This window comes from Chrysochloris asiatica, unplaced genomic scaffold (assembly GCF_000296735.1).
Source record: "Chrysochloris asiatica unplaced genomic scaffold, ChrAsi1.0 scaffold00137, whole genome shotgun sequence".
NCBI classification, from domain to species: domain Eukaryota; kingdom Metazoa; phylum Chordata; class Mammalia; order Afrosoricida; family Chrysochloridae; genus Chrysochloris; species Chrysochloris asiatica.
Window position 1 is genome coordinate 2847659 of NW_006408655.1, and position 14032 is coordinate 2861690.

General features: G+C 36.9%; 1 protein-coding gene across 1 annotated transcript in view; it reads left to right on the plus strand.

Moving 5' to 3' along the window:
- Positions 1-14032, plus strand: part of MALRD1 (MAM and LDL receptor class A domain containing 1) — a 1127868-nt gene that overhangs the window by 345865 nt on the left and 767971 nt on the right. Inside the window, exons 20-21 of the mRNA XM_006869907.1 lie at positions 4614-4790; positions 5700-5862. Of these exons, the coding sequence (XP_006869969.1) occupies positions 4614-4790; positions 5700-5862 (340 nt within the window). The remainder of the gene's footprint in view (positions 1-4613; positions 4791-5699; positions 5863-14032) is intronic.

The following is a 14032-nucleotide window of genomic DNA, read 5'->3' on the forward strand; positions in this document are numbered from 1 at the left end:
GGAACACTCTAGCTGCACTTCTTCCAACACAGATCTGTTGGTCATTAGGATGCATTTAAGGCTGGAAAGACCTCAAAAATGAGCCAAAAGAGGGAAGACTGTGCCTGAAGTATAGAAACTGATGTGAAAGACCATATAGAATTACCATTGATGTGATTGAAGTTGGAATTCTACCTGGCTCAGCATTTTCAGTTTTAAGAGAACATTTTGGTCTCAGCAAACTTTTGGCTTATAGAGTGAAAGAAGTGTTATATGAAGATCAGCTAGCTCAAAGAGCTGACCTTTCCATCAGTCTTTTAGGCAAGATCAAAACCAATAAAGATTATTCTATGGAAAGAATCATAACTGGGGATAAAACTTAGGTTTATAAATATGATCAAGAGTGGAAAGTTCAATCCAAACAGTACTTCTGAGTCCCCACTGAATAGGTTTTATCTTGTCTAGATGGGTCTGGTGAAAAGAGATGGGGATAAGATCCTTATGATTCAATAGTGAGCCATTGTTATTATGACTAATTGCAATGGTCACAATTGTAAAGGTAGAAGTTTTGTAACAAAAACGGGGAAGTAGTTAATCTTACAGTCCAGAAACAGGACCCTAGGAACATCAAGGTAGACACATGAAGGGAAAGTTGGACCCTATCTAGAGAAGCAGTGACACCAGAAATAGTGGCAGAGATGATGACATGGAGAGACAGAGCAACTGAGGACTCTAGACTTAACTGAAGCTCCAAAACTAAACAACATTTTATTGCAAAGCACCTATTTGGTGTTTACTGCAATACTTACTAATATTTGTATATAGTCACTATTCTGAGAATTTTACAATGTTAACTCATTTAATTACATAATCACTTAAGGAAATGGGTATAAATATAGTATACTGTTAGGTAAAATGCATATGTAGAAAATGATAAAAGCAATGAAGAAAACAAAATTCAATACTGATTATCTGAATAATGGGAGTATAGAATAAAAAGGCAAAATTTGGTTTATTTCACTAGTGATAGCTCTATGGTTATTCTTTTAAAACTTGTTCTTTTAATCAAACATATGCCTCTATGAAATAGGAACCAACTCGACAGCAGTAAACAACAAACAATGTATTTTATATTTATTCTGATAAATGTATTGTTGTTTAGTGCCGTTGAGTCAGTTCTGACTTATAGCAAACCTGTATATTGTTACCAAGGAGCAACTTTGTAGTTAGCAACCCAGTGCTTGTCCTACAGTGCTACAACAAGACCTTACATATGTATAATATATTTTATAATTAAAATGTAAAATAATAATTATGAAAAATTTGTAGGGTTTAATAGATTAATGGTTCAAAAACTGGACACTCATCTAAGACATAACTTTATATTCTTATAAAAATTAATATATAATAATTAAGTCCAGATGAGTTAAAGATCTATAGCTGAAAAAGGAAAAAGTATCAAAGTTTGATGAAAGTTATAGAATATGTCTATGATATTGGAATAGCGAAGGATTTTTTTTTTTTTTTTTTTTTTTTTTTTTTTTTTTTAGTTTTACTTTAAAGTCACTTCCAAACTGTAAAGAAAGTTAATGACACATTAGAAGACACTGAAATCTTTTATTGCCATCCAGAAGTTAAGGTGTCTCAGACTCTTCTCACCTGCTCCTGTTTATCTGTGTAGACTGTTAGAGTCCTGGTGTGGCGCTGTAGGGTAAGCACTCAACCACAACCTCGGTTTGAGCCACAAAACTCACCAGCCACTTTTCAGAAACCAGGTCTCTATGGGTCAGGACCAATTTGACAGTACTCAACAACAGCAGCAATCGATTTCCCACTTTGAGAAAGAAGGCATTTTCCACCAAATCACCTCTAACTCTTATATACCTCTGTCCTCGAGGATGACATAATCATCCACTTATAAATCCAATTCAGAAATCTGGAGTCATTCTTAATTCACCTCTCATGTGGCAGAGTATCTTTTCCTTGGTCCTTGTCTCTCCTTGTAGATTGAATTCCTGGTCTCTCTTCACTCTCTTATTTATTCCTTTACAGCATGGGTAGGAAAATTTTTTTCTGCCAAAATTTATAACCTCATTTGAGTACCATACAAAATTATCAACTTAAAAATTAGACTGCTGTATCTGGTCAAACATTTAATTATCTCACCCCTAATGTGATGGCTGGAGTCATGGAGTGGTGCTGAGGGTTAATGTACCAGACTGTAAAGCCGTTTGAATTGCAAGGTTGATGGTTCAAGCTCACCATCTGCTACTCGGAAACCCTATATAGGATTGCTATGGGTTGGAACCGATTCAACAGCACTTAACAACAACAAATTGTGATGGCTGGAGTCCTGGATTGTTGGTTTGAACCACAAGGTTAGCAGTTCAAGCTCATCAGTTGCTCCTCAGAAACCCTATAAAAGGTTGCTATGGGTCAGAACTGACTCAACGGCCCTTAACAACAACAATGTGCTGGGAGGAGATCTGGTTTGGTGCTGTGGGTTCATGTGCTGGACTGCAAGGTCAGTTTGAATCACAAGGTCAGCGATTCTAGCTCACCAGCTGCTCCTCGGAAACCCTATACAGGGTCGCTGTAAGTCAGAACGGACTCTACAACACTTAACAATGTGATGTCTGGATTCCTGGTGTGGTACTGTAGCATAAGGACTCAACTGCAAGGATGGTGATTCAAACTCCTCAGGAACCCTTTTCAGGGTAGCTATGAGTAGGAACTGACTCAACACCACTTAATAACTATAACACCAAGAATGTGATGGCTGGAACTGCTCTACAGAGAAAGAATAGCACAATAGTGTTGGTGAGTTTGGAAGGAGAAAATGATCATGCATTTCTACCTATCATTTTCGAACTAACTAGATCTGCAGGATGCAGGAATCATAAAATTCAGCATTAGAATTCTGCTTCCTCAAAGGGAGGCCTGGAATTTCCCAACAAGCATATATAACTTAGAGAGTATATTTACTTCTGGATTTCACACTTTAGACGATCTCTTGTCTGTATATATGGGTCACTTTCTCCAGTAACTTTATCTGCTAGAAGTTGAATCTTTGCTTTAATATCTGCATACACTTCATTTTTAGTTCTTAATGGCTTTAGGACTTGAGTTAGGAAACAAAATGCTATTTATTGAACATCCCTCCAATTCCCCACTGCACTCAAATCCCAGGTCCTCTAGGTGCTATATATTGAATTAAGCTTATGTCTTTGCCCCACTTCCCTCTAAACCATCTCTGCTTTGGATTATTAATGGGCAGACTTATTTTAAAAACATACATCTTCCACACAACCAGCAGGATGTTTCTTCAAACAAATGTTATCATGTCTTGACTTTTCTCCACAGCTTTAACTATTTATTTTAAACTCCTTTGTTGTTCCCATCTGGTCCTCTTACCTTCACAGGATTTTCTTCATGCCAAACAGTTATGGTGTTATAAAAAACAAACAGGCAAATGTATGATTTCTCCATCTTTTCAAAAATTGTTCTCATTTCTCCAAAAGACCTTGTAACCTCTTCATCTAGCCAGCAACTAATCATCTTTTAAAATTTATAACTAATTAAAAGCATCACCTAACCAGGAAGCCGCCCCTGACTTCATCTGATACTAGCCTTTTTCTATGTTCTTTTCTAAACCATGGTTCAATCTTTAACACATGTATGTATGTATTTATTTATTTATTTATTCATTCATTCATTCATTCATTTATTTATTCTTTTACTCTGTTACCTTTCTTTTCTTCCTTTTCCATTTCTTTTCTTCCTTCTCTCCATCTACTCAATCAGTCATTACTTGTCAATGTCTACCATATACCATAACCTGTGAATTTTTTTGTGGCTTCAGGGGTGAATGGGCTGATAATATTCTTGTTTTCATGGATTATAATTTCTGTCAAAGATTTACGAAACTGTAATGAAACATTTTCCTGACTGCTGTTTCCATGAATCTGTATACTACTATATGGCAGAGATGGTGTATTTGGCTTTAAATCCACCCCATCTATCACATGCATGAAATATGGGAATTACCAGTAATGTGTATTGATTCACTTAATATCTAAATTCATTAACTCATATACAGTTTTGATTTTTTTTCACCTTCTGTAATTTCAGAAATTCTAATGTTCATTGCTTAAATACTTAATGATTCTGGTTCAGATACCTCCTGCAACCTTAAACTTTGAATATGTAAAACAAAGTTTAGGAGATGTTTGAAACTTTGATTCATTGCAGCAATAGAAGAACAAATTTTATTTACTTGGTGGATTAGGTTTAATCTAACCCCTGTTGCCGACATCTGGAACTATTTAGCTTTCAACTGATTTTCCAAACTTGCCCTTTGGTCTTTCATTTATTCAGTGATCTCTGAATAGATTTTCAATAATTTTTGTATGTCCCTCCACCTATTTATAATCAGATGTACAGAGTTGTTCTGTTTCTTAAGAAAAGAAACCTAATTTATATGCTTAGATAAAGAAGTTAATCCAGATTAGCAATTACTATCAAATACTCTTTAATATGGTTGAATAGTAAGCATACTTAGAGAAGTCACATTATGAAAATTCTCAAAAGAAATTAAAAAGCTACTAAATAATGCCTTTATATTACTTCTTTAGGTAACTTGCCGGTGGACCTTCCAGCACCACCAGAAACTTCCATTCCGGTAACACTACCTCCTCACAACTGCACAGATCAGGAATTTGTCTGCAGGTCCAATGGTCACTGTATTGACAAAATTCGGAAATGTGATTTTAGATATGACTGCCCTGACAAATCAGATGAATCATCCTGTGGTAGGTGAATTCCTAAAATGTGTATTACACATAGCAGTGAAATAGATAAGAAAGTAGAGTAATCTGTAAGTAGCATGTCTAGCGGCATAGTTGGAAATGTTCAAGTAGGCCTAGAGCAATTATTTAACATAAGAACTTTTTGTATAGGACATTGTAAAGGAATCAGCATATATTCTTTTGCCTGGCCCAACAAGAGATAAATACTTTTTTATTAGTATTTTGAATTATAAAAAGTTATCTGGATTATTCAAAGCTCATAGGTTTAGGAAATGAATCTGAATGAATCAGAATATTATACAGATTATGCTGCTGGAAAAGAAAGTTATTTTCTATACTTGATCTAAAGTATGCATGGTAAAGACAGTTCTCTGGTCCAATCAGATGGTGCCCAATTATAGAGTATAAATGAATATTTAAATAAATTATAAAAAATGCTCAACAATTAAATCTATTGAGCTATTAATATATGTGAATGAATATATATTCCTCTTTCTAAACCATCCATTGCATATTACTTGGAGAAAGGAGACCACATCTGTTAGGATTTATGTGTCAATCATGTAAGCAATGTAACTGTTAGAAGAAATTAGCAATGCTTAATCTGCTGGCATAAGATGCCTATTAAAATCTCACCTCCTCCTGAAAGCAGATTTATTACTACATGCATTTAATCTCATATTTCAGTTACTACATGTCTTTAAATATAATAATCCTAGATTTCTTTAAAACAGTGATTATATGGTCAATTTACTTAATTATTCTAACTGTGTTTAAAAGTTAGTGGTTACAGTAAAAAACAAAATAAATAAACAGAATAAGAGGATCCTGGTGCAAATAGTAAATGTCATTTGTTGACATACATACTATGATTAGTTTATCTTTTCTTTTTTTCCCCCCTCTCTTTGTCAGTTAGTGAAGTTTGCAGCTTTGAAAATGAAAGCCTTTGTAAATGGTATCAACCAATCCCAGTAAATTTATTTCAAGATTTGAACATATTTAGTTGGGGTCTTGGTAATGGAAGAAATATTCATCATGGAGAAGAAAACCACAGGCCATTCATGGACCATACAAAGTAAGTGCCTACCTATTTTGAGCATATTACTTAGGAACTCTTTGTTAAGCAGTTCCATAATTCCTGCTCCACCACTTTAAAATAGACCAATGCAATTGTAAAAATAAATGTTTAAATTAAAAAAATGAGAGGGGTAGGTGTATTCTTCAATACATACTTAAAAAAAAAAAATAAATCAATTGAAAATTAGTGAAAGTTCATCAGAGGTCACCCAGCAAGACCCACCTCTGTTCTTTGATTTCTCCTGGGAGCCTCTAGAGGCCCATGCCCTCACTCTGGCCATGGAGCCCTCATTCCATGAAGTCATGGATTGGGTGTCCCAGGCTGTGGAAGAACACCAGCAGACACTCACCCAGGTCCCTCTGCAATTGGACATGTTGAATAACAGCTGGAAACCCTGGCTCAAGCTGTGCTGTGGCCTCTTCCTCATGTGCCCATGCAGTCGAGAAGACTACTTAGAATAAATGTCTGCCAGCAAAACCGGGGTGACTTTGTGGGTCCCATTGCTAGATTTCTGTTAGGGATTGAATTGTGTACCTCTACAGGAGTCCTAAGAAGCTCTGGTAACATAGTGGTTACGAAGCTGACTGCGAACCACAAGGTCAGCAGTTGGAAACTACCAGCTGTTCCCTGGGAGAAAGATGAGGCGTTCTGCTCCCATAAAGATTTACATCCTCGGAAACCCTGTACAGGGTCGCTATGAGTCAGAATCGACTCCACAGCACATAACCACCACCACAGGAGTCCTAGTGTGGTGCTATAGGTTAATACACTGGACTACAAAGTCAGTTTGAACTACAAGGTTGGTGGTTCAAGCTCACCAGCTGCTCCTCAGAAACCCTATACTGGGTCGCTATGAGTTGGAATTGATTCTATACAGGGTCTCTGTGGGTCAGAACCAACTCGATGGCACTTAACAACAACAACAGTGTGTGCAGAAATCCTAATCCCTCTACCATGAATCCATGAGGGTCCCATAAGTGTCCGAGTAGAACTGTTTTTCATAGGATTTTCAAGGCCGTGACTTTTGGGAAGTAGATTGCCAGGTTTTTCTTTCAAGGATCCTGTAGGTGGGTTTGAACCACCAACCTACCAAATAGTACTTGGGGTGCTTACCCTTTGACAGCACACACAGTGTCCCCATGAGTCAGAATTAACTCCACTGCTGCTGACTACCACAATGACTGATCCGCAGAGGTGATCAGATTTGGGAATAGGGTATTCTTTGTCATGTGAATGAGGCATGGGGTCTGTCTTAAATCCTAGTCACTTTCGAGAAATAATAAGAGTAGATTAGACAGAGAAACCTGCTACAGTACAGTCGATTCCGAATCACAGCCACCTGATAGAGTAGAACTGATGCTTGGCATTTCTGAGGCTGTAAATGTTTTTGTTTTTTTCTTTTCTTAACTTTTTTTTTGTGAGTTGAGTTGAAGGTTCACAGAGCAGATCATCAGTTTTACATTCAACAAATCACATATTTTGCTTCATTGCATGGTTGCAGTCCCCTCCATGTACCAACAATTAACAATATTTACCTCTATTTACTTTAACTATTGCATTCCTCCTTGTGTCTACCTCACCCCACTTTTCTCTGCCAACCTCCCTCTTATATATTGCCCACCTTGTCACCCATGTTAACATGAACACTTTTTCTTCCCTTCCTCCCTCACCTTCACCCTCTGTAACCATCATAAATTGTTTCTTTCTTTCTTATGATGCTTTTATTGTGAATTGAGTGATAGTTTGCATGGGATAACAACAATTTTAGTATGTTATTTGAAGATTATCAGTTTATTTCGAAGTTCCTTCTCTCTTCCTTCTTTTCTTCCTCTTTCTGTTATTCCTCCTCTTCACCCCATTAGTAGTTCCTTGAATCTCCCTTTCTCTCTTCTCTTCCTTCTTCCCCATACACTCTCTACTATTTCTGATTCTCTTGTGTGTTTATTATATACATTACTATTTTTATATGTATATGTGGAGTCCTGATGTGTTGCTGTAGGATAAGCACTGATCTATTAACTGAAACTTTGGTGGTGCTCCTTGGAAACTTTATACAAGGTGGTTATGAGTCAGAACGGACCCGACAGCCCTTAACAACTGCAATGACAACAATATATATGTAAGCAACTCTATATACTCCTGGTGTGGTGCTGTAGGATAAGCACTGGACTATGAACCACAAGGGTGGCAGTACAAGCCCACAAGCAGCTCCTCGGAAACCCTATACTAGGTCGCTATGAGTTGGAACTGACTCGACGGTGTGTAAGTATAACAAAAACAACATATGTATGTATAATGTATACATACATGTGTAAAGAAACTTTTTTCCACTTCGCTACAAATTATGACCACTTTACCATGCCTTTTGACATCTATCTAGAGCAGGTGTGGGAAATGTCCAGCCCACAAAATCGTTTGGTCTAGCCCTGCCAAGGCAACCGCAGTCCCAGCCATCACGTTATTAGCAGGTTAATTTTCAGTTGATATTTTAATGACCCACAAATGATGCAATAAATATCCAAATGGCCTTTGGTAGAAAAAAGTTTCCCCACCTCTGAATTCTACAACATGATTTGTATTTCATTATAAGAGCACTTAATAATTTAGTAACCTATTCCTGAATGGTGAACTCCTCAGTTAATTACATTTTAAATGTTGCAAAGAACAAGTGCTTTGCTATTGTTAAATGACATTGAGTTGGATCTGATGCATAGCAACCCATTATAGGGTTTTGAGGAGCTCTGGTGAGTTTGAATTGCTGACCTTGTGGTTTACTGTCCAGTGCTTATCCTGTAGTGCCACACCAGGCGTATGTAGGATCTCTGAGTTGGAATAGACTCGGAACTTAGCAAGTAGATATTAAATAATTTTGTGTGTGATAAACAGGAGCCCTGGTGGCATTGTGAGTTGAGCACTGGCCTGCTAACTTCAGGGTTAGCTGTTCAAACTTATTTTGAACTTCTTGGGAGAAAGTTGAGTCTGTCTGCTCTTGCAGATTTACAGTCTTAGAAGAATCTTTTTACTTTCTGTTATAATAAGGAGCTCTGGTAGCGTAGTGGTTACAAATTGGGCTACAAACCTCAAGGTCAGCAGTTCAAAACTACCAGCTGTTCCATGGGAGAAAGATGAGGCTTTCTGCTCCTGTCAAGATTTACAGTCTTGGAAACCCTGTACAGAATCACTATGAGTCGGAACCGACTCCTTGACACATAACCACCACCATATAAGGTTAATATGAGTTGAAATCAACTTGACAACAGTGGATAGTAGTGAGTAATATGATAAATACAATTCTAGATATTATAGATATCCTTGCTTTTGTGGGAGATGAGCAATAAATAAATAAATTAATTAATATTGGTGATCATAAGTGCTGTAATGAAAAATGGAAACAAGGAGAAAGATAGTGAGTGTTGGATATGAATGGAGCCTTTCAAAAATGAAAAGAAAAGACCAAATGAACATACCCTCAACTAGGAACTTGTCAGATCACAATGGAGCAAAATGAGCTAGGGTGGGCTACTCAGATGTATAATTTTTTTTCTTTACTGTATAGCTAGTGCATTTTTGTCCATTTAAAAACTTTTTTTGACTTATGTGTTATACCTTTCTAAGCACATTTTGTATATTTTGTGCATCAAATTTTTATCTATTGTCTATTGGCTTTATTTTTTATCATGTTGTACAGTTTTTAACACTTATTACATACACATAGTCTAAAAAGACAAGTATTGAAAGTCAGTCATGACCAACTTTGTCGTAGTTTCAGTAACTCCCCTTCAGTTCCTTAAATATAGCATTTTCTCCTCCAAGATCCTATAATTATTCATCTATAGCATTCTAACTTTTTTTAGAGACTGGTTGTAAGTTGTTGTTCTTGCTATTAAGTGTCATCGAGTCCGACTCATAACAACCCTTTACAAAGTTTCCAAGGCTGTCAATCGTTGTGGGAAGAGAAGGCCTCACCTTTTTCCCACAGAGTGGCTAGTGGCTAAAACCACTGACCTTGCAGTTCACAATCCATTGCCTGATGATCTTTGGATATCTATCAATGTTTTGGTAACAGTAAGGGACTTAAATGTTAATTTGAAACATGATACAGATGACCAGAGGTCTTTATGAGATATGCTTGTTTGTTGGGTAATGCATTATCCTTTCTTAACTAGATGCTTCCATAATGTTGTTTGAAGTATGTTTTCTAGTATTAAATTTGTGTTTTCCTTAGTAACATCTTCCTACTATACTAAGAACAACTGTAGCTCTGTAAGATAGAGCACTGGAATTTAAGGTTGGTTTGAACCACAAGGTTGGCGGTTTAAACTTACCAGTTGCTCCTCAGAAACCCTATACAGGATCACTATGAGTTGGAAACAATGGCACTTAATACAGGATTACTATGAGCTAGAAACTGTGGCACTTACCAACAACAATGAAGATTTAATAATTACTGAGTGTATATTTATTTCTAGTTTTTATCAGTGTCTGATTACAGGGGGCAGAGTTGGGCTGTTAATTGTAATGTTGACTGTTCAAACCCATCAGCTATTCTGAGGGAGCAAGATGAGGCTGCTTACTCCTATAGAAGTTGTATCCTTTCACTACACTTATTCAGTCTTTATATTGAGCAAATAATCTCAGAAGCTGGATTATATGAAAAAGAACATAATATCAGGACTGGAGGAAGACTCATCAACAATTTGTGATATGCAGATGTCACAACCTTGTTTGCCAGAATGGAAGAGGACCGAACATACTAAGCAATGAAGATCAAAGACTGCAACCTTCTGTATGGACTGTACCTCAAGGTAAAGAAAACAAAATTCTCACAACTGGACCAAAAATTATATCATGAGAAGACTGAAGTTATCAAAGACTTAATTTTGCTTGTATTCACAATCAACACAATCAAGCAGCAGTCAAGAAATTATTGCATTAGGCAAGTTTGCTTCAAAATGCCTCTTTGAAATGTTCAAGAGCAGAGATGTCAGTTTGCGTAGTGGTTACAAATCAGGCTGCGAACCTTAAGGCCAGCAGTTTGAAACTACCAGCCGCTCGGCGGGAGAAAGATGAGGCGTTCTGCTCCCGTAAAGATTTACAGCCTCGGAAACCCTGTCTAGGGTCGCTATGGGTCGGAACCGACTCGACGGCACTTAACAACAACAACAACCCAAACCATGTTTTTTTTCAGTTGTCTTTCATGTGAAAGTTGGACAATAAAGAAGACTGTAGCAGAATCAACACATTTGAGTTATGTTGTTGGCAAAGAATATTGAAATTCTTATAGCTTGCCAAAAGAACTCACAAATCTGTGTTGGAAGAAGTGCAGCCAGAATGCTCCTTAGAAGTGAGAATGGTGAGGCTTCATCTCTTGTTCTTTGGACATGTTGTCAGGAAGGATCAGCTCTTAGAGAAGCCCATCATGCTTGGTAAAGTGGAGGATTGGCAAAAAAGAAGACCCCAACAACATGGATTGACATTGTGGGAGCAACACTGGGTTCAAACATAACAACAATTGTGAGAATGGCACAGGACCAGACAGTGTTTGGTTCTGTTGTAAGTAGGGTTGCTGTGAGTTGAAATGAACTTGATAGCATGGCACCTAACAACAACAAACACTTAGAGTCTCAGAAATCTTCCGGAGCAGTTCTACTCTGTCCCATAGGGTGGCTTTGAGACAGAATTGACTTGATGGCAGTAGTTTGGGTTTGGGTTTTATAGGAAGCAGAATCTAAATAACTTCTGCAAGTGTTGCCTGTCCTGTGGAAGAATTACCCTGAAAGTTAAAAAGCATGTATTGGCTTTGCCTGAGCTAACTATATAAATTTTAAATGGAGGGCAACTTAGAAAATATAACACAACATAATAAACACAATTATAATAAAGTTGTCTGCTTATAGTTAATGCATTTATTTCTGCTCCCCTGGCCTCCATCTTTCAAGTACTCAAGTTTCTTTAGCCCTTTCCATCTTTTATTTTCATTATCTTTTCTTTAAAGTTTCCAAGGTCCTCTTATCTTTTCCATAGTGATCATTATTTTGGGTTTTTGTTATTTCATCTTGCTCTTTGGTCATCATTAGTTGGGTCTTGTTTTTCTTTTCTAGGTTCAAGAGCTGTTCTCTTTCCCTTGCTTTGTAGTCCACAAATATGTTGAGTGCCCACTGTTCTAGAAGATACTGTCTTTTCCCTTTTTCTTTTGATGATTTCTGGGAAAGGTTAACTTAAACAACAAAAGAATGTCCATTATATTGGAGAAACTCTCTTTTAAAATTTGTATGCCTCTTATACCCCTCTCTGTAGTTAATGTTTGATGACCCCTAGTTTCTATGGCAGCTGCTTCAAAGAAAACTATTGGTGACCATGATGACTGATCTAAATGCCACTCAAGGAAATCCACTGTATCCGTATTGTATGATGCTTTTTCTTTCATTTTCCATATTTTCCCCACATATTTTTTTTGAGTTGTCTTTGGTTATTGTTTTGTTTTATTAAAATAGTTCCAGTGTTATCAGTGTTTGATTTAAGTTAATAGCGATGTTGCCCAAGGTATGTATACGTGTGTATGTGGTGTGTGGGAGGATTCAGAAACAGATATTAGTACTATTTTGTTTTGATCATGTGTCAGTAGTTGGCAGGTAATTTTTGACATGTCAATATTCAAATATCTTTTAGGTTGCTTCTAACTTAAAAAAGCAAAGAATAACTTTAGGAACTTTCTGTAGCCCATCATATTAATAATCTATATTTCGATAAAGAAAGGAGCTCTGGTAGCGTAATGGTTACGAATCAGGCTGCGAACCTTAAAGTCAGTGGTTTGAAACTACCAGCCGTTCCGCGGGAGAAAGATGAGGCTTTCTACTCCCGTAAAGAATTACACCCTCGGAAACCCTGTACAGGGTCGCTATGGGTCAGAACTGACTCAACGGCACTTAACAACAACAACAATAAAGAAAGCAGGCACAGTAAAATCTCACTTTAAAATTTTAAAGGTATAATTAGGATATGGAAATATGTCAACATATTAATACTTTGGATCCCTGGGTGAAGTAAATCAATAAAGCGTTCAGAAAATTTAAAGTTTGGTGGCTCAACTCCACCTAGAGACACAGTGGAAGAAAAGCCTGGTGATTTACTTCAGGAAAAGCTGTCAATGAAAACCCTGTGGAACACAGTCCTACTCTGACTCATGAAGTTTCCATGACTCAGAGTCAACTGGACGACAAATGATTTTTATTACAAACACAGTAATAAAATTGTCCTTTAATTTATTTGTATCTTCCTACCACACCACCTCTCCTAGGAGCTCTGGTAGTTTAGTGGTTACAAATTGGGCTGCTAATATCATGGTCAACAGTTTGAAACTACCAGCTGTTCCATGGGAGAAAGATGAAGCTTTGTGCTCCTGTAAAGATATACAGCTTCGGAAACCTTATGCAGAGTCGCTATCAGTCAGAACAGACTCCACAGCAAATCACCACCACCACCTCTACTGTAGGATGATCATGAGGCTTTCTACTCACACAAAGATTTACAGCCTTGCAAAACTTACGCTGCTGTTAAAGTGTCTTCAAGTTGATTCTGGCTCATAGTGATTGTGTATAAGGTTTCCGAGGACTAGCTAGTGGGTTTGAACTATCAACCTTGTGGTTCACAGTCCAGTGCTTATCCTATGACTCCACACCAAGAATCCCAGAAGCCCTCTGTATATCACTATTAGTTGGGATCAACTAAGAGCAATAATAGAATTCTTATTCCCTGAGGTCAGTGATTGTGATTTCTCAATTTATTGCATCATTTCTAGGTATGTGGTTTAATGGATCTCAATAATTATTTAATGAATTGTGATTCTTTTATTTATGCTTCATAGTGGTAGGGTCATCTTATTTATGACTCTGTACAATATTAAATATATTTTAATTTAGAGTCTTATATAGTTAATGTTTGATATATAAAAATAAACCATGGAGCAGGGGATATTCCCTAATCTTGCACCTTAATGCCTTTGCTCTTTTCTCTTCTTAGTTCCTTCTCTCAGCCAAAGAAGGTTTTCTCTAAATATTTTTGTAGTAAAAAACATTTTCTTTGTGTCATATTTCCTACACTGAAGCTGATAGTAAATCTCCAATCTCTGTTTCCTAAATTTTGGTGGCTTTTATATATATATATATAT